General features: G+C 44.0%; 2 protein-coding genes across 2 annotated transcripts; both read left to right on the forward strand.

Annotated features, from left to right (window-relative positions):
* Positions 1 to 1290: 1290 nt before the first annotated feature.
* On the forward strand, positions 1291 to 5886 carry LOC311124243 (myosin light chain 3, skeletal muscle isoform-like). Its single transcript, XM_084198419.1, has 6 exons — positions 1291 to 1357; positions 1962 to 2022; positions 4099 to 4242; positions 4782 to 4952; positions 5216 to 5293; positions 5545 to 5886. Exons 1-6 carry the CDS (start codon positions 1355 to 1357, stop codon positions 5571 to 5573), a joined length of 486 nt encoding a protein of 161 aa, XP_084054545.1. The 5' UTR covers positions 1291 to 1354; the 3' UTR covers positions 5574 to 5886.
* Positions 5887 to 9607: 3721 nt separating this feature from the next.
* On the forward strand, positions 9608 to 17808 carry LOC311124245 (long-chain specific acyl-CoA dehydrogenase, mitochondrial-like). Its single transcript, XM_084198421.1, has 11 exons — positions 9608 to 9755; positions 13034 to 13210; positions 13526 to 13663; positions 14161 to 14325; positions 14675 to 14741; positions 14939 to 15103; positions 15487 to 15588; positions 15832 to 15945; positions 16266 to 16393; positions 16671 to 16757; positions 16862 to 17808. The coding sequence occupies exons 1-11, from the start codon at positions 9670 to 9672 to the stop codon at positions 16953 to 16955; spliced, it is 1323 nt and encodes a 440-aa protein (XP_084054547.1). The 5' UTR covers positions 9608 to 9669; the 3' UTR covers positions 16956 to 17808.
* The last annotated feature ends 8056 nt before the right edge of the window (positions 17809 to 25864 follow it).

Raw genomic sequence — 25864 nt, forward strand, 5'->3', positions numbered from 1 at the left:
GCTGGCATTGGCATTTCTCTACAGGTAGGGTGAGTCAACATGTTTTTTCTACTTGCTCAACACAAATCAGAAACATGGACAGCCACATATTTAGCTTACTTTGATTGGACTAAATTGTTTTTGGTGTCTTTTAGTTGTCACTGTATTATACTAAGCATAATAATGGGTGATTTGATGATGTTGAAATGGTGCTGGAATAGTGGAGGCAGCTCCTATTTTCTTTGGGACTTTCAGTAACTCTCCCTGGTTCTAAATCAATAGCCGAAAATGTGGGAAACATTAACTTTCTTGACCATGCAGTAGGTCATGTAAGTGTGTGTTACATGCAATATGCTTTGTAGACTTCACCAGACAGAGGTTGCGCTTCGGTTTTGTAATGAAACAAAGGTGTGGTTGAATTTATTCGGCCACTGTGTCTTCTTATTGTCTCGGCCTTTAGGCCTATATATCACGAAGGCAAGGCATATGAATTAACAGGTTATAGAGCAAACAACTCAATTATCACAACACACAGGTTGTAATTTGGCTTTTTTCTGGATTGGCTTCCCCAGTGATTTTTACCCACGCACATCTACTGGACACCACAGCAGGCTGCATCTACTGATTAGATTGATATGCATAGCCTACCATCGAATTCGTGTCAGTTGTTTAGGCCTAATGCAAATAGGTCCGCAACGTCAACAGGAAAAAAGCTAACTTGATTTTTAAAGCACTATGCTTATTACGGCCAAAATACATATCCAGTTAAACGTTGTGCTTCATGACGCACAGTTGCTGCGGACCCAACAGGACCCTGCTTTTCGTTTTGTGTTTTGACTACGCCTCAATACAACCATAAGAGGAAGACTCTCTCACTGTTTAAAAATATCACCTTGTAAACATGATAAGCTTTCTACAGTTGTAGGCCGACTGAAGTGGGCTGTTGGTTCGGCGCATTTTTGTATCCGCGCCGGAACACGCAAATCCAGCGCATTTCAGCGCCCATCTATCACTCACCTACTTCAGGCTAGAATGTCAACCAATAACATCGTTTGCGATCCTTGTAAAAGGATTTGGAAATGCTGACCCGAGACAAGAAGTCTCGAATCAGTTCCTTAGCCGACTATAAATAGCCCTGTCCCCATCCTTCTAAAGGCCTGCTTGCGCTCCAAGAGGGGACCACAGCTGCAATTTCCGTATTGCCCTAAGAAAGTTAAAGAACTTCCAAAGCGTCATCTGATCTGCCCTGTGACATCACGACCCGGTCATAAATAAGAGAGGGACTTTGAGCATGGTTCAGGACCACTCTTTCTTGGGACTCCGGCTTCTTTAGTCTTCTTTCTTTTTGCCCCGTGTCAACTCCTTCATCTCCATAATGGTGTGTACTTTTGGATTTACCACTGCCTGAAGTGATTTTCAGATGCTTATTTTTGTGCCTATCAATTTGTGTGGCTTTGGGGCTATTGGATTATCTAAAAGCCTGACGTTGCTACAGAACTACCGTGGGTGCATCTGTGTGATTTGGTATAGAGATTGGATATCAAGACTTGGTTGGTTCACTTCTTTGTTAACAAAATAAGCCACTGTCATACTAAATTTTTTGGGAAGAAACCAAGGAGGACCTAATTAGATTAGAGCTTCTCATTTGACTCCACAAAGACACCGTGGAATATATCCCAAATCATTACAAGCATTTCATCTAGCCATCATCACACTAGCTAGTGTAATTTCTCACCTAGTGTCTAATTCATGTATTGTTCTATATCTAGAATGTAGACCTTCTATATACCTGTATTTCTATGTTTTTCTGTTGAGCGCCTGCATCACTTTGAGATGAGTCTCTGTATCACCATGGTGCCAGCGACGTGTTGGTACTTCTGAGAATGGCAGGATGCCCGTGGTGGTGGATTGGTTATAACAGGTCCCAGATCAGGTCTTAGGGACTCATCCTTCTCTTGTTATGGTGTGTGCGTCTTTAATAGGCTGATGCTGCTGCTCCTGCTGAGGCACCCGCCGCCTCTTTCACGGCGGACCAGATCGAGGGTAAGTTAATTGTGTGTGTGTGTGTGTGTGGAGAGAAGTGTGTTGAGTTTCTTAGGGCCCTCCTCTTTGTTCTGTCGTATCTTCTCTAGGCGAGGACTCTGTAGGACTAGGTGAGGACTCTGTAGGACTAGGCGAGGACTCTGTAGGACTAGGCGAGGACTCTGTAGGATTAGGCGAGGACTCGGTGTAGGACTAGCTGAGGACTCAGTGTAGGACCAGGTGAGGACTCAGTTTAGGACCAGGTGAGGACCAGGTTCTTTACAGATAGCTCAGTGATAAAGCATGTCCCCTGTGTTTTACAAAGTAGCACTCACCAAGTTCAATAGGCAAAATGATACTCAGTCAAATAGGTCAAGTGGCCCCCAGAATAAGTTCCCCTGTGGACTAGTTTTTCTGGAGGCTTTAGTTAGGCTCTAAAAGTAGAGTTGTATGATCTGCACGGTTTCTGCATCATGAGGTCCCCTCTGTGTGTGTGATAAGTCACTGATAAGTGGGTGAAAATGACCTAAATTGTGTCCACTCGTTTTGGAGCCCATGGCCTTGACAACACAAGTGCAGAATAACCCAGGGTCTTGTTCAGCTGTCCAGAGGAGATTAGTGTCCCTGCTTCTATTCTGAGCAGCACGGTCTTGTTCTTTTAAAAGACGTCCTTCAGAATGGCTGTTGTTTTGTGTAGAGCTAGTTGGTTCGTAGAACAAGTGCCAATTAGTGTGTAGAACTAGTGGCAGTTGGTGTGTAGAACTAGTGCCAGTTGGTGTATAGAACTAGTGCCAGTTGGTGTGTAGAACTAGTGCCAGTTGGTGTATAGAACTAGTGCCAGTTGGTGTGTAGAACTAGTGCCAGTTGGTGTGTAGAACTAGTGGCAGTTGGTGTGTAGAACTAACTAGTGGTAACTGGCCAGAATAGGGTGAGCTGGAAATGAACTATTGAGGCCATTTACTCCACTAGGTGCTAAAAGGAATGTCACGTCAGTCAATGGCAGTCCAGTGGTATGTACAACCTCCTATATTGGACCCATCATTAACACACTGTTGCTAGGACTATATACAATTCCTGTATGTCATCTTGTACAATACAATTATTGTATAGGTGTTATTTTATCAGACAAGTCGCTTTTAGAAAAAATTGGTAACACTTTATATAAACTTTCATAAATGAGCATTAATAAACAAATACATGTTTTCATTATTTGTAAACATTTATAATGTAATAAAAGTTATTATAAAGTGTTTCCTAAAGAATCCACTGCATACTCTAGACTAGAGCACTTGCTATTGGCTGGAGGAGCAGCTAGGCTAGGTGCTGCAGGAACGCAGGCGGGCCCAATGCTAGCGTGTGTTGATTACTCCGGAGTCAGCATTCTTATGTTTAACCCGAGCCAGGCAGGCGGAGCAGACCGTGCCCGTATACGGCATGGGTTACTTTCTTAGGGCGTATCGATTGTCAGTCGGTGGTTCTAAATGCCAAACGCCAGCGGGCCTTGTAGGAGGGAGTGAGGGAGGGGGTGGAGGGGGGGGGGCAGCTGCTGCCGTTCGGAAATCACATAAGGCCATTAATCTGTTGGATCACTTTCAATTGGGATTCTCAGTGGAGTCCATAGAAATAGCGAGCCCTTATAGTGACCCGCCAGCCATCCTCCCTTACTGCACCTCTACAGTACACACAGCTGTTGGTTGATAATAAGTCAGGGGACAATGAGGGAGGAATCGAGCGTTCTTCATCTTTGAATCTGCTGCACAGCAACAAGAGACATGTAGCTCCTCCCCATTCTCCAGTGCTGCAGTTAGAATTTACTTTTACCAGAACGGTGAACAATGTGTCATTGATTGCGTGTAGTTTTATTAGAAGTATTGAACAAATATCTGGTCTGTTTTTGCCTTTGGTTCATAAAACAAAATGACTAATAACGACGGAGCTACTTTTCGTCCCTTTTATTAACTCAAATATTTTAACTTTGATTTATTGAAACATTTGAGTGTGAACAAGATAGTTGTCAGGATACTGTACGTTTGTGCACACTTTATGCTTGTCTTCATCCAACTCATCGTATCTTCTGCGTTTCCCTCGTCCTTCCAGACTTCAAAGAGGCTTTCGGGCTCTTCGACAGAGTCGGTGATAGCATGGTTGGATACAACCAGGTGGCTGACATCATGCGCGCCTTGGGACAGAACCCCCAGAACAAGGAGGTTGCAGTGATCCTGGGAAAACCATCCCCCGAAGGTGAGACCACCCGTACTCCTATAGGGATAGGTTGTGAGAACATCGCAAACGCTGTGAGAATGTTGTGAGAACGTCATGATACGTTCAGGTAGAAATGTAGTATGAAGACCAAACAGGCCTCTCTACCCCTGTAGAATAAGTAATGACGTCTGTTCTAGTCATGACATTTCTATCTGCAAAGTCCTACATACGTTTGCTCTACTGAACGTGGCCCCGAGGATGGAATAGTCCCAAAAGTGTAAACCCCGCCCCAATCTGGGCCTCCAGGTGGGCTTGATCAAACACTACACGTATTTGAAAGAAAACAAATACTGTTTGAACCCACATCTGGTAGCGATATGAATGTTCATTTTGTGGTCTGGTTGTCAAGGGTGATTATATAAAATAACAATGAGGTAACGACCGTCACTAGCAAGACACTGTTTGTCCTTGACGTGGTGTGCACGATGTGATCGTATCAAACCAAGCAGTGGAAGGCTACAGATGGACCACCATACCGTGTGTGACTAACGTCGATCTCTTCTCCTTCGTTGAGTCAGATATGGCCAACAAGAGGCTGGCCTTCGCCGATTTCCTGCCCATGCTGGAAAAAGCCGATAAATTGGTGAAGGGTACACTTGATGACTACGTTGAGGGTCTCCGTGTCTTCGACAAGGAGGGCAACGGCACCGTGATGGGGGCTGAGCTGCGCATCGTGCTGGGGACACTGGGTGAGTGGAGTCGATACATTTAGACACGGTACAGTACAGCACTGACTGGGCAGTGGGTTAGCCAGCTAAAAAGTCTGGTTGGCTGGGTGAAATCAATCCCCTAGCCCCCCTACACCCTAGGTACACTACTGCCATATTGCTTACACCTGTCTAACCGTCTCAGATCTACACAAGTGCTTAGGGTGTAGGGTGTATTGGGGGTTGATTTTGGATTCAGGATGTGTGTGTGTGTTCCTGACTGGCTCGTTGTTGGTCCCTTTTAGGTGAGAAGATGTCTGAGGCCGAGATTGATTCCCTCCTTATAGGTCAGGAGGACGAGAATGGCAGCATCAACTATGAGGGCAAGTCTTTTTCAACCTCTAAAGAGCAAATATCCTGGATCCTGCACAGATCATGTCACAGACTGTTTTAATAACAGTATCATTGAAATATTTGTACTCTTATTTTAATCATATTTATATTTATCAAATAGATTTTTATCAAATGTATTTGTATCAAATGATTTTATAATAGTTTTTATAATTTTCTAAATAATTGTTTTATTTAGATCTCTTGCTCCTGTACTTATGTGTCCTCTCTGTTCTCCCCCCAGCATTCGTCAAGCACGTCCTGTCTGTGTAAGATAGTGCTGCGGCAACCAAAGCTTATCTATCTCCCAGACCCCATGGTGTCAGGACTGTTTTTCTAAAGACCAACCTAGGAAAGAAAAGGACTATAATGGGATGTCGAAAAGCCATTCTGTGTTTTTTTTCTTTTTGTCCGTCAACTTTTCAACTCCTCACTCCTCTCTACGGAAGTTACCTCTCCGCTGTCAATGACGACCCTCTCCTCGCCTCCACCTGGGGCATGTCTCTCCACTTGGGGTGGGACGGTGACCACTCATCAAGTGGGGATTGTACCCTCTGCCCCGCCCACCTCATGACATCATCATCTTGCTGGCAATGCCAAAGGCGCTGACTGGACAAGATTGTGGATTGGCTGCCAAACCCCTCCCCCCTTTCCCTCAAAGTTATATTTATTTTCACTCTGTCGTTTCAGAATAAACTTTTCCAAAAGTACATCCCCCACCCGGCTTGATTCTTGGTCTTCTTCATTGAGCTTGTGACGATGTACTATTTTAGAGGTGTCATCCATGAAAGGATAAGACAGGAATATTAAGATGGATATATCCTCGGTCTAAAGAAGTGTACAAATACACCTTCAATTAAATAAAACTATCAGATACCATAGCATATTTTTTCATAAACATGTAGTTATATTAAACACTTCAATATTTAGGTAACGTGAACAACTGTCACCTGTCTACTGAAAGAACACACTTTACTGAACCTCTACAGTTATATGTTGCAATGGTAAGTTAAAGGCCCAATGCAACCGTTTGTATTGTTTTCAATGGGGGGCTGAAAACTAGCATTTATTGGCAGAGAGTTTTGGAACTCTGTTACTGGTTTATTAACTATTTTACCGCCTGGTGATGTCACCTGGAAGGCCAAAACTCCACCCCACCAAAACAGGCTGAAATTTAAGGCAGTCTTTTCAAACAGCTCTTACACTAACAGTGCATTATCATAATTTTAACAATGTCATAGTATTATACCAACCTCATAGTGTGGAAATATATAATAACAGGAAAATCACGTTTATGACTGCACTGGGCCTTTAATGGGATCAAAATAGTAAGGCTGAAGACATCAAATCAAATTGTATTGGTCATATACATGTGTTTAGCAGATGTTATTGCGGGTGTAGCGAAATGCTTGTGCTTCTAGCTCCGACAGTGCAGTAATATCTAACAGGTAATATCTAACAATTTCACAACATATACCCAATACACACAAATCTAAGTAAGGAATGAATTAAGAATATATACATATGGACGAGCGATGTCAGAGTGGCATGACTAAGATGCAGTAGAATAGTATAGAATACAGGATATACATATGAGATGAGTAATGCAAGATATGTAAACATTATTAAAGTGGCTAGTGTTCCATTTCTTAAAGTGGCCAGTGATTTCTAGTCTATGTCTATAGGCAGCAGCCTCTAATGTGCTAGTTATGGCTGTTTAACAGTCTGATGGCCTTCAGATAATTGCTGTTTTTCAGTCTCTCTGTCCCAGCTTTGATGCACCTGTACTGACCTCGCCTTCTGGATGGTAGCGGGGTGAACAGGCAGTGGCTCGGGTGGTTGATGTCTTTGATGATCTTTTTGGCCTTCCTGTGACATCGGGTGCTGTAGGTGTCCTGGGGGCGGGTAGTTTGCCCCCGGTAATGTGTTGTGCAGACCGCACCACCCTCTGGAGAGCCTTGCGGTTGCGGGCGGTGCAGTTGCCGTACCAGGCGGTGATACAGCCCGACAGGATGCTCTTAATTGTGCATCTATAAAAGTTTGTGAGGGTTTTAGGTGCCAAGCCAAATTTCTTTAGCCTCCTGAGGTTGAAGAGGCTCTGTTGCGCCTTCTTCACCACACTGTCTGTGTGGGTGGTCCATTTCAGTTTGTCAGTGATGTGTACGCCAAGGAACTTGAAGCTTTTCACCTTCTCCACTGTGGTCCCGTCGATGTGGATGGGGGGGTGCACCCTCTGCTGTTTCCTGAAGTCCACCATCATCTCCTTTGTTTTGTTGACGTTGAGTAAGAGGTTATTTTCCTGGCACCACACTCCCAGAGCCCTCACCTCCTCCCTGTAGGCTGTCTCGTCATTGTTGGTAATCAAGCCTACTACTGTTTTGTCGTCTGCAAACTTGATGATTGAGTTGGAGGCGTGCTTGGCCACGCAGTCATGGGTGAACAGGGATTACAGGAGTGGCCTGAGCACGCACCCTTGTGGGGCCCCAGTGTTGAGGATCAGCAAAGTGGAGGTGTTGTTTCCTACCTTCACCACCTGGGGGCGGCCAGTCAGGATGTCCAGGACCCAGTTGCACAGGGCGGGGTTCAGACCCAGTGCCTCGAGCTTAATGATGAGCTTGGAGTGTACTATGGTGTTGAATGCTGAGCTATAGTCAATGAACAACATTCTTACATAGGTATTCCTCTTGTCCAGATGGGATAGGGCCATGTGCAGTGATGGCGATTGCATCATCTGTGGATCTATTGGGGCGGTAAGCAAATTGAAGTGGGTCTAGGGTGGCAGGTAAGGTAGAGGTGATATGATCCTTGACTAGTCTCTCAAAGCACTTCATGATGACAGAGGTGAGTGCTAGGGGGCGATAGTCATTCAGTTCAGTTACCCTTGCTTTCTTGGGTACAGGAACAATGGTGGCCATCTTGAAGCATGTGGGGACAGCAGACTGGGATAGGGAGAGATTGAATATGTCCGTAAACACACCAGCCAGCTGGTCTGCGCATGCTCTGAGGACGCGGCTAGGGATGGCGTCTGGGCTGGCAGCCTTGCGAGGGTTAACACGTTTAAATGTTTAACTCACGTCGGCCACGGAGAACGAGAGCTCACAGTCCTTGGTAGCGGGCCGCGTCGGAGGCACAGTGTTATCCTCAGAGTGGGCGAAGAATGTGTTTAGCTTGGCCGGAAGCAAGTCGGTCTCGGCGACGTGGCTGCTTTTCGTTTTGTAGTCCATGATTGTCTGTAGACCCTGCCACATACGTCTCGTGTCTGAGCAGTTGAATGTATTACTTTTAATTACAAATAACTTTTCTTCCATCGACTTTTTGACACATTTTCAGAAACCCAAGGCTCCCATTTAGTATCTACCATGCTTGTATGACTGGTCCCTTACAGCCGTGCCATTTATCCATGTATGGGTATTGAAGTATCATCAAATAATGCATCGAGAGTGGCAATATCATAAAGCATTTTTGTACTGCAGAAAATGTATGTTAGCCCACTTTAAAATCCACTGTAAAACATTATATTATCTCTTGGTACATACTTGCTGTTGAATGAAATGACCAATTCAAAAGGCTAGTTCACAATCTCTGGATTACCCTGAGTATGAAGCATGAGCCACCCTAGTCATAGACTGTTCTCTCTGCTACCGCACGGCAAGCTGTACCGCCAAGTCTAGGTCCAAAAGGCTTCTTAACAGTTTCTACCCCCAAGCCATAAAACTGCTGAACAGTTAATCAAATGGCTACCCGGACTATTTGCATTGATCCCCACTTTTTTACGCTGCTGCTACTTGCTGTTTATTATCTATGCATAGTCATTTTACCCCTATCTACATGTACATATTACCTCAATTACCTCGACTAACCTGTAACCCGCACATTGACTTGGTACAGGGACCCCATGCCTCGTTATTGTTATTGTTACTTTTTTTTTCAACGTTAGTTTATTTAGTCAATATTTTCTTAACTCTTATTTTTCTTAACTGCATTGTTGGTTAAGGGCTTGTAAGTAAGAATTTCACGGTAAGGTCTACACCTGTTGTATTCGGCGAATGTGACAAATTCAATTTAATTTGATTTCTATTGTGAAAATCTACTCAAAAATCACAAAACATATTGCCTTTTGAATAAAACAACAAATAAAAATGTTTTGTTGAAGCCCAAATCCCATACTACCCTAGTATATTTAATCCATTATGTTTGTAATGTGTAGGATGAGAATATCTGATATAATAGGTTCATTCAGCAGGCCTTACCTCCGCCCAGTAGACGGCAGCAAATTCAACAGATGAGACTGTAGGCTACCCATGAAATACTGAAGAAGAAACACATTCACTTTTGTTGTGTGTGTTGGGTGAAAGCGGTACAGGGGAAAATGTTGTCAAAAGCTGTGAAAACGTGTTTTTCCGGTGTGAAAAATGTATGTCGAGGTGGACAAGTACTTTCCACTGCAAATACCAGGTGCGTTTCGTAGTTTTGCGTGGACATTTTACTGGGGAAACGGTGTTTATTTAACGTTTAATTTACTGTTATTGAGCAGGAAATATGTTCGTTGTTTTTTCTATTGTGTTGAATTCATTGAAATTGTCATTAAACATAATATTTTAGTTAGACAGTGTTGTCATATATGTAGTCAGTAAGCAAAATATAGCTACTTGAAGTGTTCGACATTGTCTGTTGACCCACTAATGCGAAACTGGGACACAGTCACCTTTGGCACACTTTCCCAGAAATGGCCTTTTAAAGCCTATCTAACGTTTGCCTTTACATATGAGGTAACTAGGGGGGTTGAATATAACTCAGCTATCCAACACTGCTAACTACAGATTGTTACACCAGATAATGTGATTTTATTCTGTAGCTACATCACTGCATACTCCCTATTCATGAACCTGACACTCCTGATTGATTGCTCCTACCTTGGTTTGGTTGCTTGTTTTTTTTATTTTTTTTTATTTCACCTTTATTTAACCAGGTAAGCCAGTTGAGAACAGGTTCTCATTTACAACTGCGACCTGGCCAAGATAAAGCAAAGTAGTGCAATAAAAACAACACAGAGTTACATATGGGGTAAAAAACATAAAGTCAGAAATACAACAGAAAATATATATACAGTGTGTGCAAATGTAGCAAGTTATGGAGGTAAGGCAATAAATAGGCTATAGTGCAGAATAATTACAATAGTATTAACACTGGAATGCTAGATGTGCAAGAGATTATGTGCAAATAGAGATACTGGGGTGCAAAAGAGCAAAATAAATAACAATATAGGGATGAGGTAGTTGGGTGGGCTAATTTCAGATGGGCTGTGTACAGGTGCAGTGATCGGTAAGGTGCTCTGACAACTGATGCTTAAAGTTATTGAGGGAGATAAGAGTCTCCAGCTTCAGAGATTTTTGCAATTCGTTCCAGTCATTGGCAGCAGAGAACTGGAAGGAATGGCGGCCAAAGGAGGTGTTGGCTTTGGGAATGACCAGTGAGATATACCTGCTGGAGCGCAGACTACGGGTGGGTGCTGCTATGGTGACCAATGAGCTAAGATAAGGCGGGGATTTGCCTAGCAGTGATTTATAGATGGCCTGGAGCCAGTGGGTTTGACGACGAACATGTAGTGAGGACCAGCCAACAAGAGCGTACAGGTCACAGTGGTGGGTAGTGTATGGGGCTTTGGAGACAAAACGGATGGCACTGTGATAGACTACATCCAATTTGCTGAGTAGAGTGTTAGAGGCTATTTTGTAAATGACATCGCCGAAGTCAAGGATCGGTAGGATAGTCAGTTTTACGAGGGCATGTTTGGCAGCATGAGTGAAGGACGCTTTGTTGCGAAATAGGAAGCCGATTCTAGATTTAACTTTGGATTGGAGATTCTTTATGTGAGTCTGGAAGTTGAGTTTACAGTCTAACCAGACACCTAGGTATTTGTAGTTGTCCACATACTCTAGGTCAGACCCGTCGAGAGTGGTGATTCTAGTCGGGTGGGCGGGTGCCAGCAGCGTTCGATTGAAAAGCATGCATTTAGTTTTACTAGTGTTTAAGAGCAGTTGGAGGCTACTGAAGGATTGTTGTATGGCATTGAAGCTCGTTTGGAGGTTTGTTAACACCGTGTCCAATGAAGGGCCAGATGTATACAAAATGGTGTCGTCTGCGTAGAGGTGGATCTGAGAGTCACCAGCAGCAAGAGCGACATCATTGATATACACGGAGAAAAGTGTCGGCCCAAGAATTGAACCCTGTGGCACCCCCATAGAGACTGCCATAGGTCCAGACAACAGGCCCTCCGATTTGACACACTGATTCTAGATTTAACTTTGGATTGGAGATTCTTTATGTGAGTCTGGAAGTTGAGTTTACAGTCTAACCAGACACCTAGGTATTTGTAGTTGTCCACATACTCTAGGTCAGACCCGTCGAGAGTGGTGATTCTAGTCGGGTGGGCGGGTGCCAGCAGCGTTCGATTGAAAAGCATGCATTTAGTTTTACTAGTGTTTAAGAGCAGTTGGAGGCTACTGAAGGATTGTTGTATGGCATTGAAGCTCGTTTGGAGGTTTGTTAACACAGTGTCCAATGAAGGGCCAGATGTATACAAAATGGTGTCGTCTGCGTAGAGGTGGATCTGAGAGTCACCAGCAGCAAGAGCGACATCATTGATATACACGGAGAAAAGTGTCGGCCCAAGAATTGAACCCTGTGGCACCCCCATAGAGACTGCCATAGGTCCAGACAACAGGCCCTCCGATTTGACACACTGAACTCTATCTGAGAAGTAGTTGGTGAACCAGGCGAGGCAGTCATTTGAGAAACCAAGGCTATTTAGTCTGCCAATAAGAATGCGGTAGTTGACAGAGTCGAAAGCCTTGGCCAGGTCGATGAAGACGGCTGCACAGTACTGTCTATTATCAATCGCGGTTATAATATCGTTTAGGACCTTGAGCGTGGCTGAAGTGCACCCGTGACCAGCTCGGAAACCGGATTGCATAGCGGAGAAGGTACGGTGGTATTCGAAATGGTCGATGATCTGTTTGTTAACTTGGCTTTCGAATACTTTCGAAAGGCAGGGCAGGATGGATATAGGTCTGTAGCAGTTTGGATCTAGAGTGTCACCCCCTTTGAAGAGGGGGATGACCGCGGCAGCTTTCCAATCTCTGGGGATCTCAGACGTTATGAAAGAGAGGTTGAACAGACTAGTAATAGGGGTTGCGACAATTTCGGCGGCTAGTTTTAGAAAGAAAGGGTCCAGATTGTCTAGCCCAGCTGATTTGTAGGGGTCCAGATTTTGCAGCGCTTTCAAAACATCAGCTGTCTGAATTTGTGTGAAGGAGAAGCGGGGGGGGGCATGGGCAAGTTGCAGCAGAGGGTGCAGAGTTGGTGGCCGGGTTAGTGGTAGCCAGATGGAAAGCATGGCCAGCTGTAGCAAAATGCTTGTTGAAATTCTCGATTATTGTAGATTTATCGGTGGTTAACTTAACTAATGGCATTAGGTTAATGTCATTCGAGGTTACTCAGACCACCATGGGGGAGCTAGTCTCATTCCATGACTCAAAATCCACTACTAACTACACTGATGTCAGAATAAGGCTCAGCTTATTACTTTTTAGCAAGCACACAAGTGTTTCAGTATACCACACCTAAAGATTAAAGGTAGACTTTGTAGGATACGTTAGGCCTTACAACAGCCTTGTTATGCCCTTAGACCAACATGTAGTTTATTTATAAGTGATCGTGCCTCCATTTCCCAGATTGCAACACAGCCAGCCCCAGGAAGGGGATGCTCCCCCGTCCAATCGTCCGGAGACGTCCAGCGCCAAGACTCTGATGGACATCGGTACCCGCAGGATCTTTAACGAGGACCATGACATGTTCAGGGAGAGTGTCCGACGTTTCTGGACAGAGGAGGTGGTGCCCTACCACAAGGAGTATGTATTGCCTGTCTGTAACCATCTCCGCATGTGCCTAGTGTTGCCCATCAGGGTCCTGTTCATTAATCACCAAACGGTAGGAAACTGACTGAAACAAATAGGGAGGAGCCAGCTGTAAAACGCTTGTTTTCCATTGCAGAACGTTTTGAAATGGTTTTGCTACTGTGTGACATAATAAACAGGACCCTGATGAACAAGCTTTTTTCCCCCCAGTGAACTGAATGGTTTTGATGATGTGATTTATATTGTGATGATGACACAATGCTGACTTAAGGTATTATCTCTGTCTTCCCTCCCCTCTCCCCCCTCCAGGTGGGAGAAGGCAGGTATGGTGAGCAGGGAGCTATGGCAGAAGGCTGGGGAGCAGGGTCTGTTGGGGATCCTCACTCCAGAGGAGCACGGTGGGATCGGAGGAGATCTGCTGTCTGCAGCTGTGATGTGGGAGGAGCAGTGAGTATCTTGTCCTGATCTGGGATCAGCTCCCCACTGTCCGTATAATCATATTCATAATGATCTAAACTGATCCTAGATCAGTACTCATATTCCGATACGCTATATGAATACAGACCCTGGTGTAGGAGTGGGTTGATTGGCTAGTGTTTCCCCAAGCTCTATTGCTATGACCATGGGCGTAAATGAGAATGTAGTAGTTGTGATACATTTCAAACAACTGACTTAACTTAGATGGCTACTGATCTAAATGCTATTCTGTCAACAGGCTTTGTGTTGTACTGAAAGTCAGAGGGGATAATAATAGGACTCACACACTCCGACCCACCCAACCACTCACACACACACACACCCTCCCACCCACACACACCCACCCACCCACACCCACCCACTCACACACACCCTCACTCCCACCCACCCACCCACTCACACCCACTCTCCCACCCAGTCACACATAGCAGACCCCTCTCCTCACCCTGTCTCTCTTTGTCTTTGAGGATGTACTCTAACTGCTCTGGCCCAGGCTTCGCCCTCCACTCTGAGATTTGCATGCCCTACATCAGTAACTACGGCTCCAAGGAACAGATCGATCGCTTCATACCGCAGATGGCTGCTGGGACCTGCATCGGGGCTATCGCCATGACGGAGCCAGGAGCTGGCAGGTGAGGACTTTTAACACTACTGGGTAAAGCTGAGCCAAGCTGAGCTGTACTGCGCTGGTCTGGTTACACATCCACTTGAGTTGTTGGTACCCTACTGGAAAGGATGATGTGAAAAGAAAATATCCAAGCAGGCACAGTACGGTCTGGGTCGGCACCATGGTGTGAAAAGGGTATTAATGGTTCATTTAATAGGCTATACTTTCAACATGAGAATTTGACGATGTTAAGGTCAATGTGGGGTCATTCTGCCTGTTTTCTGTTTTCATTATAATGTGTGCTCCAACTTCTACCTCTGTCTAGCCAATAGCAGTCCATCCTAAAGATCCTCTCTTCTCTCCTTTCTACCCAGTGACCTCCAAGGTGTCAGGACGTACGCTAAGAAGGACGGCGATGACTGGATCCTCAACGGTAACAAGGTGCGTTCAGGGTGGATGTGGTTTAACCAGACTAGGGTTGTGTTTAGTCGGGCACACCGTAGCAAAACGTTTTGCAGTGGAGAATGAAAATCAGTTTTCTTGTTTGACAGATTTGAGTAGTACCTCCCCCGTTTTCAAAATGTTTTCTCCCAACTGAACATGACCCATGTCATTGACCTCTGTCCCTTGACCCGCAGGTGTTCATCACCAACGGTTGTATGGCCGACATGGTGATCGTGGTGACCGTAACGAACCGCGAGGCGAAAACAGCGGCCCACGGGATCAGCCTCTTTCTGGTGGAGAAAGGAATGCCGGGCTTCCAGGCGGGCAAGAAGCTGGAAAAGATTGGCCTGATGGCACAGGTACAGTCAGAAATCTAAATCGCTCATTTTTTAACCCTATCTCGTTAAGGGGCCATTTTGACCACCTGGCTGGGTTCAAATACTTTGATTGAAACTGCATGTAGAACCAGATGGATGGGTTGCACTTTTTGGACTCTTCCATTGGTTCCATTGCGCTGGGCAAGCTCAGTCGAAGGCAGCTAAAGTATTTGAAAGAAAACAAACACTATTGAATCCAGGTCTGGTCAAATAAAAAGACCCCTCGTTGCTTCAAACAGTCGGTTTGACATTGACGTCCCTTGAGAAGTGGGTTCAGATGACCAGAAGGGGTCACTGTCATGCCAGCCCAGTATAGAACAGCCATTACCTTCTATATATAATAACCGTTTTCTCTCTGACCCCAGGACACGGCCGAGCTGTTCTTTGAGGACGTGCGTCTCCCTGCTTCTGCCCTGCTGGGACAGGTCAACAAGGGCTTCTACTACCTGATGAATGAGCTGCCACAGGTACACAACAACACCTTTCAGAGATGAATTACACTTGCATTATACCAGGGTTGGGGTCAGTTACATTTTGATTTAGGAAGTAAGCTGAAATTGCAATTGTATTTATTTAAAAAGCAACGAGTGAATTGACCTCTAACCTATTCTATGTACTTGATTATCACAAAGGTATTGCTATAACTAGTAGCTACAAACCGCCTCATTATTACTACTCCTCACCTTCCCTGTTCCTCCTCGTTCTTCCAGGAGCGCCTGCTGATTGCAGACATGGCCATCGCCAGCAGTGAGTTCATGTTTGAGGAGACCAGGAACTATGTGACACAGAGGAAGGCTTTCGGCAAGACCATCGCTCACCTTCAGGTTGGATAACGTTATCTTTGACTGGTGTTTCTGCTGTAGCAACCAGTGGCGTATTCAGTCTAGTGGACCACTGACTCTATCGGGGCGGTAGGTAACCTAGGGTAGAGAAGCTGAAAAAAAGTGGGGACTGAACTGGCAACTAGAAGGCTGCTGGTGTCAGATCCTGTCTATCCTGCCGTTGTGCCCTTGAGCAAGGCACTTAACCCAAAACTAGCTCCATAGAACACATTTCTGTTTGATCAAATGAAGGAATGAAGTTGTATTGTATTATGTTGAAGTGATCCACTAACTCCATCCCCCTGTCTCTTGGCCTGGTGCAGACAGTGCAGCACAAGCTGGCAGAGCTGAAGACTGAGATCTGTGTGGGCCGCTCCTTTCTAGACAACTGTCTCCAGCTCCACTCAGAGAAACGCCTGGACTCTCAAACAGCCTCTATGGCCAAGTACTGGTGAGAACACAACCAAATACTAACTTACCCCTCTTTTACCAGCTTTACGGTACTCCAGTCAAGAACTGTCAGTATGTTTGACAGGTAAAGTGCACTTGAACACACAGCTACCCTTATGGATTTAAAGGGAGTGGATTGGTATTAGAATGATGCTGGATATTTCTTTCCAGCCAATGCTTTTAAATCCATGATTAAGAGTTTGGAAGTGCACACTTCAGGGAGAAGAGCAGAGAAATGTGATCCCTCCTATATCGTCTGACTGTTTTGTTGTTCGCAGGGCGTCTGACCTCCAGAACTCTGTGGCCACCCGGTGTCTGCAGCTCCACGGGGGCTGGGGCTACATGTGGGAGTACCCCATCGCCAAGTGAGTGACAGTGAGACGTTTGTGTGTCATGGAGATATACAATATTTTTCTATTTAATTCTATGCTGTCTGTGCATATGAAAATCCTCTCTCGCTCTCCGTCAGGGCGTTTGTGGACTCCCGTATCCAGCCCATCTATGGAGGCACCAATGAGATCATGAAGGAGCTGATCGCCCGCAGTATCGTCAGCCAGAAGTGAGGGAGACGTCCCAGTGACATCACCATGGAGGAGAGCTGGGGAGTGGTTAACATAAGAGGCTCTTACACCAACAGCAGTTTTGACTGGGTTAGCTACTTAGCTTGTTGTCGGTGCCTTTTAAAGTGATTGTCATGGTGACTGAAGGTAGGCCAGTGGTATGTCTGGGGTGAATCTGAACTTTCACTTAAGTCAAATTTTCACTTAGTCTCCCATTGACTTCAATGCATGACTGAGATAAAATGGACTTAAGTGGAACTTAGGATTCACTCCTCTTTGAATAAGCATGGACTGAAATAATAGATATTTAGGGTTTCTCTATTTAATTTATTTGCTAATATTGCCTGGGAATATGTGGTTTTAACGCTCTAGATGTAGGGTTGTTTATCCCTTTCCTTGGGCATCTACAAGGCAAACAATATTTTATTGAATCCATCCATACATCCTTTCACACTTGAAATCTCAAGAGATTGAAACAATGATCAAATGCACAGAATGAAATTGTATATTTTTTAAAAACCACCTTTGTTTGTGTCCAACTGTTTGTCCTGGTGTGTTTATGGGGGTAGAAAACGAAATGGTATAGTCACGTAAGTTAGAATGTTCTAGTTTGAATGAAAGATGTTACAGTATTTTATCCATCCATGTGCCTTTTGTCCAAACCGGAAGTACCCTTGCTCTCTTCTACTTATAACTATTAATGATCATCATTAAAACACCACAACAAGCCATGTATTAGAACATTGCAGTACGTTTGGTTGTTGTATTAGATTTGTTGTCTTTTATCTAAACGCCACCTTAATGTTGATTTGAAATATAATATTGCTTGTTTATTAAAGTTATACAATTTTGGTGATCCATTTTACAATTTTCATTTGGTGCTGTTCTGTACTATTGTGTTCTCTATTGTGTAATGTCACTTTCAGGAAGAGATATGGAGCGTTCTATTGCAGTGGAGGAAGGCATACAGGAATAATGCCGTCCTTATGATGCGGTCCTAATGCATTATAAGCCCGGTTTTTGTGTGTGTGTCCGTTGTACTTGAGAAGATATTTGAGGCCGAGATTGATGCCCTCGTGACAGGTCAGGAGGACGAGAATGGCAGCGTCAACTACAAGGTGAAGTCCTCTGTTCAACGTTATCTCCTGCAATGTGTTAATTTAACCACAAGATGGCAGTAAGTCTTTTGAAACAACGAAACCTGGGTTTTAGCCGATATCAATAGGGATTTATGTCTTTCTACTATGAGCATCTTTACTAGCTATGATCTACTCCTTAAAAAAAATCCTATCTGTATGGTTTTAATCATCCTGTTACCTTCAATATTAAAGTTTAGTGGAGTGGTATGGACACCTCCATTAAGAACTCTTGTCCCAGGTGCTGGATTGGAGAGGATGACGTAGAACAAAAAGGAAATCCACACACTGGTATAATGCTTCTAAAGTTATTTAATATTAGTTTTGTATCATATTCTGTCTGTGGCTTCAATGATTGTCCAACCCATGAAACACCATTGGACAGGGGTCACATTCAGTAGTCAACTATTGCAGAATTAGATATAAATTACATTAATGGAGCTGAAGTGCTTCCTTATTCTACATATCAGTCTGTTCGTTCTACGTCATGTATTTCTATCTGAACTCTACAACGTTGTGCTTGGCTGAACCCAGTTGCCCAGGTGTAGTATTAAATCATGTTGCCTCTGAGCCCTTCTGTTGTAAGCTGCTTTGGCTCAGCACAAAGGCAGGTGTCATTTCCGGCTCCAATTGACCCAGTCCCAAATTGACAGTCATATATGACATACATGCGTCCCAAATGGCACCCTATTCTCAAAGTGCACTACTTTTGACCAGAGCCCTATAGCGTTTCATTTGGGATGCACACCTCGTAACAGGATCCTAGCATTATTAAGCAGGGCAATGCACCGACTAGCCTATTGTGGCATGGATACATATATATATACAGTACCAGTCAAAAGTTTGGACACACCTACTCATTCAAGGGTTTTTCTTTATTTTTACTATTTTCTACATTGTAGAATAATAGTGAAGACATCAAAACTATGAAATAACACATATGGAATCATGTAGTAACAAAAAATAGTGTTAAACAAATAAAGATATATTTCCGTTTTGGGTTTCTTCAAATTAGCCACCCTTTGCCTTGATGACAACTTTGCACACTCTTGGCATTCTCTCAACCAGCTTCATGAGGTAGTCAACTGGAATGCATTACAATTAACAGGTGTGCCTTGTTAAAAATTAATTTGTGGAATTTCTTTCCTTCTTAATGCATTTGAGCCAATCAGTTGTGTTGTGACAAGGTAGGGGTGGTATACAGAAGTTAGCCCTATTTGGTAAAAGACCAAGTCCATATTATGGCAAGAACAGCTCAAATAAGCAAAGATAAATGATAGTCCATCATTACTTTAAGACATCAAGATCAGTCAATATGGAACATTTCAAGAACATTGAATGTTTCTTCAAGTGCAGTCGCAAAAAACATCAAGCACTATGATGAAACTGGCTCTCATGAGGACCGCCACAGGAATGGAAGACCCAGAGTTACCTCTGCTGCAGAGGATAAGTTCATTAGAGTTACTAGCCTCAGAAATTGCAGCCCAAATAAATGCTTCACAGAGTTCAAGTCACAGACACATCTCAACATCAACTGTTCAGAGGAGACTACGTGAATCAGGCCTTCATGGTCGAATTGCTGCAAAGAAACCACTACTAAAGGATACCAATAAGAAGGAGAGACTTGTTGGGCCAAGAAACACAAGCAATGGACATTAGACTGGTGGAAATCTGTCCTTCCGTCTGATGAGTCCAAATTTTAGATTTCTGGTTCCAACCACCGTGTCTTTGTGAGACGCAGAGTAGGTGAACGGATGATCTCTGCATGTGTGGTTCCCACCGTGAAGCATGGAGGGGGAGGTGTGATGGTGTGGGGGTGCTTTGCTGGTGACACTGTCTGTGATTTGTTTAGGATTCAAGGCACACTTAACCAGCATGGCTATCACAGCATTCTGCAGCGATATGCCATCCCATCTGGTTTGCATTTAGTGGGACTATAATTACGTTTTCAACAGGACTGTGACCCAACAAACCTCCAGGCTGTGTAAGGGCTATTTGACCAAGAAGGAGAGTGATGGAGTGCTGCATCAGATGACCTGGCCTCCACAATCACCCGACCTCAACCCAATTGAGATGGTTTAGGATGAGTTGGACCGCAGAGTGAAAGAAAAGCAGCCAACAAATGCTCAGCATATGTGTGAACTCCTTCAAGTCTGTTGGAAAGCATTCCAGGTGAAGCTGGTTGAGAGATTGCCAAGAGTGTGCAAAGCTGTCATCAAGGCAAAGGGTGGCTATTTTAAGAATCTCAAATATAATTTGTTTAACACTTTTTTGGTTACTACATGATTCCATATGTGATATTTCATAGATTTGATGTCTTCACTATTATTCTACAATGTAGAAAATAGTAAAAATAAAGAAAAACCCTTGAATGAGTAGGTGTGTCCAAACTTTTGACTGGTACTGTATGTATGGATGTAGCATGTAGGCTAGTCTCAACCAACAGACAACACAGCAAGCTCTGAGACCGCAAGGGAACAAAGCAGCAAGCTACTGCTCTGAGACCACAAGGGAACAAAGCAGCAAGCTACTGCTCTGCGACCGCAAGGGAACAAAGCAGCAAGCTACTGCTCTGAGACTGCAAAGGAGGCTATATACTGTTGGCTAACTTACAGTTGAAGTCGGAAGTTTACATACACCTTAGCCAAATACATTTAAACTTAGTTTTTCACAATTCCTGACATTTAATCCTAGTAAAAATTCCCTGTCTTAGGTCAGTTAGGATCACCACTTTATTTTAAGAATGTGAAATGTCAGCACAATAGTAGAGAGAATTATTTATTTCAGCTTTTATTTCTTTCATCACATTCCCAGTGGGTCAGAAGTTTACATACACTCAAGTAGTATTTGGTAGTATTGCCTTGTTTAACTTGGGTCAAACGTTTCGGGTAGCCTTCCACAAGCTTCCCTCAATAAGTTGGGTGAATTTTGGCCCATTCCTCCTGACAGAGCTGGTGTAACTGAGTCAGGTTTGTAGGCCTCCTTGCTCGCACAACGCTTTTTCAGTTCTGCCCACAAATTTTCTATAGGATTGAGGTCAGGGCTTTGTGATGGCCACTCCAATACCTTGACTTTGTTGTCCTTAAGCCATTTTGCCACAACTTTGGAAGTCTGCTTCATTGTCCATTTGGAAGATCAATTTGCGACCAAGCTTTAACTTCCTGACTGATTTCTTGAGATGTTGCTTCAATATATCCACATAATTTTGCTTCCTCATGATGCCATCTATTTTGTGAAGTGCACCAGTCCCTCCGGCAGCAAAGCACCCCCACAGCATGATGCTGCCACCCCCGTGCTTCACAGTTGGGATGGTGTTCTTTGGCTTGCAAGCGTTCCCCTTTTTCCTCCAAACATAATGATGGTCATTATGGCCAAACAGTTCTATTTTTGTTTAATCAGACCAGAGGACATTTCTCCAAAAAGTATGATCTTTGTCCCCATGTGCAGTTGTAAACCATAGTCTGGCTTTTTTATGGCGGTTTTGGAGCAGTGGCTTCTTCCTTGCTGAGCGGCTTTTCAAGTTATGTCGATATAGGACTCGTTTTACTGTGGATATACAGTGGGGGAAAAAAGTATTTAGTCAGCCACCAATTGTGCAAGTTCTCCCACTTAAAAAGATGAGAGAGGCCTGTAATTTTCATCATAGGTACACGTCAGCTATGACAGACAAATTGAGATTTTTTTTCTCCAGAAAATCACATTGTAGGATTTTTAATGAATTTATTTGCAAATTATGGTGGAAAATAAGTATTTGGTCAATAACAAAAGTTTCTCAATACTTTGTTATATACCCTTTGTTGGCAATGACACAGGTCAAACGTTTTCTGTAAGTCTTCACAAGGTTTTCACACACTGTTGCTGGTATTTTGGCCCATTCCTCCATGCAGATCTCCTCTAGAGCAGTGATGTTTTGGGGCTGTCGCTGGGCAACACGGACTTTCAACTCCCTCCAAAGATTTTCTATGGGGTTGAGATCTGGAGACTGGCTAGGCCACTCCAGGACCTTGAAATGCTTCTTACGAAGCCACTCCTTCGTTGCCCGGGCGGTGTGTTTGGGATCATTGTCATGCTGAAAGACCCAGCCACGTTTCATCTTCAATGCCCTTGCTGATGGAAGGAGGTTTTCACTCAAAATCTCACGATACATGGCTCCATTCATTCTTTCCTTTACACGGATCAGTCGTGCTGGTCCCTTTCCAGAAAAACAGCCCCAAAGCATGATGTTTCCACCCCCATGCTTCACAGTAGGTATGGTGTTCTTTGGATGCAACTCAGCATTCTTTGTCCTCCAAACACGACGAGTTGAGTTTTTACCAAAAAGTTATATTTTGGTTTCATCTGACCATATGACATTCTCCCAATCCTCTTCTGGATCATCCAAATGCACTCTAGCAAACTTCAGACGGGCCTGGACATGTACTGGCTTAAGCAGGGGGACACGTCTGGCACTGCAGGATTTGAGTCCCTGGCGGCGTAGTGTGTTACTGATGGTAGGCTTTGTTACTTTGGTCCCAGCTCTCTGCAGGTCATTCACTAGGTCCCCCCGTGTGGTTCTGGGATTTTTGCTCACCGTTTTTGTGATAATTTTGACCCCACGGGGTGAGATCTTGCGTGGAGCCCCAGATCGAGGGAGATTATCAGTGGTCTTGTATGTCTTCCATTTCCTAATAATTGCTCCCACAGTTGATTTCTTCAAACCAAGCTGCTTACCTATTGCAGATTCAGTCTTCCCAGCCTGGTGCAGGTCTACAATTTTGTTTCTGGTGTCCTTTGACAGCTCTTTGGTCTTGGCCATAGTGGAGTTTGGAGTGTGACTGTTTGAGGTTGTGGACAGGTGTATTTTATACTGATAACAAGTTCAAACAGGTGCCATTAATACAGGTAACGAGTGGAGGACAGAGGAGCCTCTTAAAGAAGAAGTTACAGGTCAGTGAGAGCCAGAAATCTTGCTTGTTTGTAGGTGACCAAATACTTATTTTCCACCATAATTTGCAAATAAATTCATAAAAAATCCTACAATGTGATTTTCTGGATATTTATTCCTCAATTTGTCTGTCATAGTTGACGTGTACCTATGATGAAAATTACAGGCCTCTCTCATCTTTTTAAGTGGGAGAACTTGCACAATTGGTGGCTGACTAAATACTTTTTTTCCCCACTGTAGATACTTTTGTACCTGTTTCCTCCAGTATCTTCACAAGGTCCTTTGCTGTTGTTCTGGGATTGATTTGCACTTTTCGCACCAAAGTACGTTCATCTCTAGGAGACAGAACGCGTCTCCTTCCTGAGCTGTATGACGGCTGTGTGGTCCCATGGTGTTTATACTTGCATACTATTGTTTGTACAGAGGAACGTGGTACCTTCAGGCATTTGGAAATTGCTCCCAAGGATGAACCAGACTTGTGGAGGTCTACAATCTCCTTTCTGAGGTCTTGGCTGATTTCTTTAGATTTTTGCATGATGTCAAGCAAAGAGGCACTGAGTTTGAAGGTAGGCCTTGAAATACATCCACAGGTACACCTCCAATTGACTCAAATGATGTCAATTAGCCTATCAGAAGCTTCTAAAGCCATGACATCATTTTCTGGAATTTTCCAAGCTGTTTAAAGGCACCGTCAACTTAGTGTATGTAAACTTCTGACCCACTGGAATTGTGATACAGTGAATTATAAGTGAAATAATCTCTGTAAACAATTCTTGGAAAAATGACTTGTGTCATGCACAAAGTAGTCCTAACCGACTTGCCAAAACTATAGTTTGTTAACAAGAAATGTGTGGAGTGGTTGAAAAATGAGTTTTAATGACTCCAACCTAAGTGTATGTAAACTTCCGACTTCAACTGTACATAGCTTCATTTAGGTTGAGTTGAAAGTCTTGTGTTGTTTTTACATGATCAAGCTGGTGTTTCTTTGTGCAGTTGTGCTAGTATGCTACTGTCAGGGGGAATATGCCTCTGGACAGATGGCATGGGTACACATGTTATCTGTTTAAGAAGAGGGAGAGTCAATCTGCTCCAACCTCCAAATTCCCCCAAATCCTACAGTGCCAGTCTTGGCACGGGCACCGGACTTGGTGTGGCTGGGATCCCATGGGGAAGACAGGAGCAGCTGCTCCCTTGATCAATCCTGTTCTCCTCTTTCCCTCTCTCTTTCTCCTTACATCCTCTCTCCTCCCCACCCCACCCCCCTCTCCTCTCTCCCCTCCACGTCTCTTTCACTCACTCCTCAACAAGTGCCGCACCCCTCCCTCTAAGAAGAGCAATGCAATGCAGCTACTCACAGAAGCCCATCCATCCTCTTACATGTAGAGGGAGAAAGCATGGTTTGAATGAATTCTCTGTATACCTGCAGCTTGGTGTAGATCCCACCTGTGTGTGTGTGTGTGTGTGTGTGTGTGTGTGTGTGTGTGTGCGTGTGTGTGTGTGTGTGTGTGTGTGTGCGAGAATCTGCAACAGTTGGTTTCATACAAATAAATGCGCCACTACTGATGTAATTACGGGATTTGAACACAGTGGGAGGGGTCAGAGAGACCGACATCTATTTTCATTGTCACTTTGGCTCAAGGCACAGTGCACAAGGGATTTATTTATACGGTTCCATTTGCCACGAATAGGTAAGGGAAATACGATATTGAATGTATTCAATTTAAAGGCAAAGCATGGTTAATTATGTTTTAATTAAATTGGAATTAATTGAACTTTCAACACACTTGATTTAGTTTAGAGTAAAAAAGTTGAATGTTCTCCGAATCATTGAAAGCATTGAAGGTGGCTTCTAATCCGAGTTGTTGCGCATTTGGGAAAGGCATGTGTTAAATTGTTTGTGCTATATCATAGTTAAAAAGGAGAACATTGTTTGTTAACTTGGTAAGAAATTCTACTGTAATTTACCTTTGAGAAAGAACAATGTTTGCACATCAGCCTCACCCTTAGGAGAGAAAGGCTTAGTCGGCATGTCCATTTGTCTGCTTTTTCGCTACCATCTCCTTTTACTTTATGGTTTTTGTATTTTACCTCATACCTTTAAGTGTTTATTTGTCTCATAAAATGCGTAATACAAAACCCGTTAGTATTTTTGTTGGTCAACGTGTGAGCTCTCCGGGGCTGCGGGCTATGCCCATTGTTCAGGTCCACCATGCATGGTGCTGAAACGGTGCGGCGGCTGCTCTGACGGATAACTGCAGTAACCGCCCCAGCCTGCTATAGCCTACTCTCTGCCTAATCTCAGATTTGAACTAAGCCTACGGTTTTTTAGGGCAATATAGGCCTGTTGGTGATATCTTTGTTATTCGTTGTTTATTGTTTATTCACTATTCATGACTTATAGGCAGGAGCAGTGTTCTAGATCTGAATTGAAGGCTATTCATTGCCATGCAGTCCAGGAGCCACACTGGTAGATACAGGATACCTGAGTGGCGCAGTGGTCTAAGGCACTGCATCGCAGTGCTAACTGTGCCACTAGAGATCCTGGTTCGAATCCAGCCTCTGTCGTAGCCGGCCGCGACTGGGAGACCCATGGGGCGGCGCACAATTGGACCAGCGTCGTCCAGGGTAGGGGAGGGGATGGCCGGCATGGTTGTAGCTCAGTTGGTAGAGCATGGCGTTTGCAACGCCAGGGTTGTGGGTTCGTTTCCCACGGGGGGGCCAGTATGAAAAAATATATATAAAATAATAATGTATGCACTAACTGTAAGTCGCTCTGGATAAGAGCGTCTGCTAAATGACTAAAATGTAAATGTAATGTATAGTGCTACTTTACAGCATTCAGCACTGCAGTC

The sequence above is a fragment of the Coregonus lavaretus genome, assembly GCF_964263955.1.
Source record: "Coregonus lavaretus genome assembly, contig: HAP1_SCAFFOLD_707, whole genome shotgun sequence".
Lineage (NCBI taxonomy): Eukaryota > Metazoa > Chordata > Actinopteri > Salmoniformes > Salmonidae > Coregonus > Coregonus lavaretus.

Bases quoted from the DNA above. Each gene is read 5' to 3' on its own strand.
- LOC311124245 (XM_084198421.1), top strand. From the start codon at position 9,670: ATGTTGTCAAAAGCTGTGAAAACGTGTTTTTCCGGTGTGAAAAATGTA. The intron at 15,589-15,831 runs GTACACAACAAC...TCGTTCTTCCAG, and splicing joins TGATGAATGAGCTGCCACAG to GAGCGCCTGCTGATTGCAGA. The intron at 15,946-16,265 runs GTTGGATAACGT...GGCCTGGTGCAG, and splicing joins AGACCATCGCTCACCTTCAG to ACAGTGCAGCACAAGCTGGC.
- LOC311124243 (XM_084198419.1), top strand. The intron at 4,243-4,781 runs GTGAGACCACCC...TCGTTGAGTCAG, and splicing joins GGGAAAACCATCCCCCGAAG to ATATGGCCAACAAGAGGCTG. The intron at 4,953-5,215 runs GTGAGTGGAGTC...GGTCCCTTTTAG, and splicing joins CATCGTGCTGGGGACACTGG to GTGAGAAGATGTCTGAGGCC.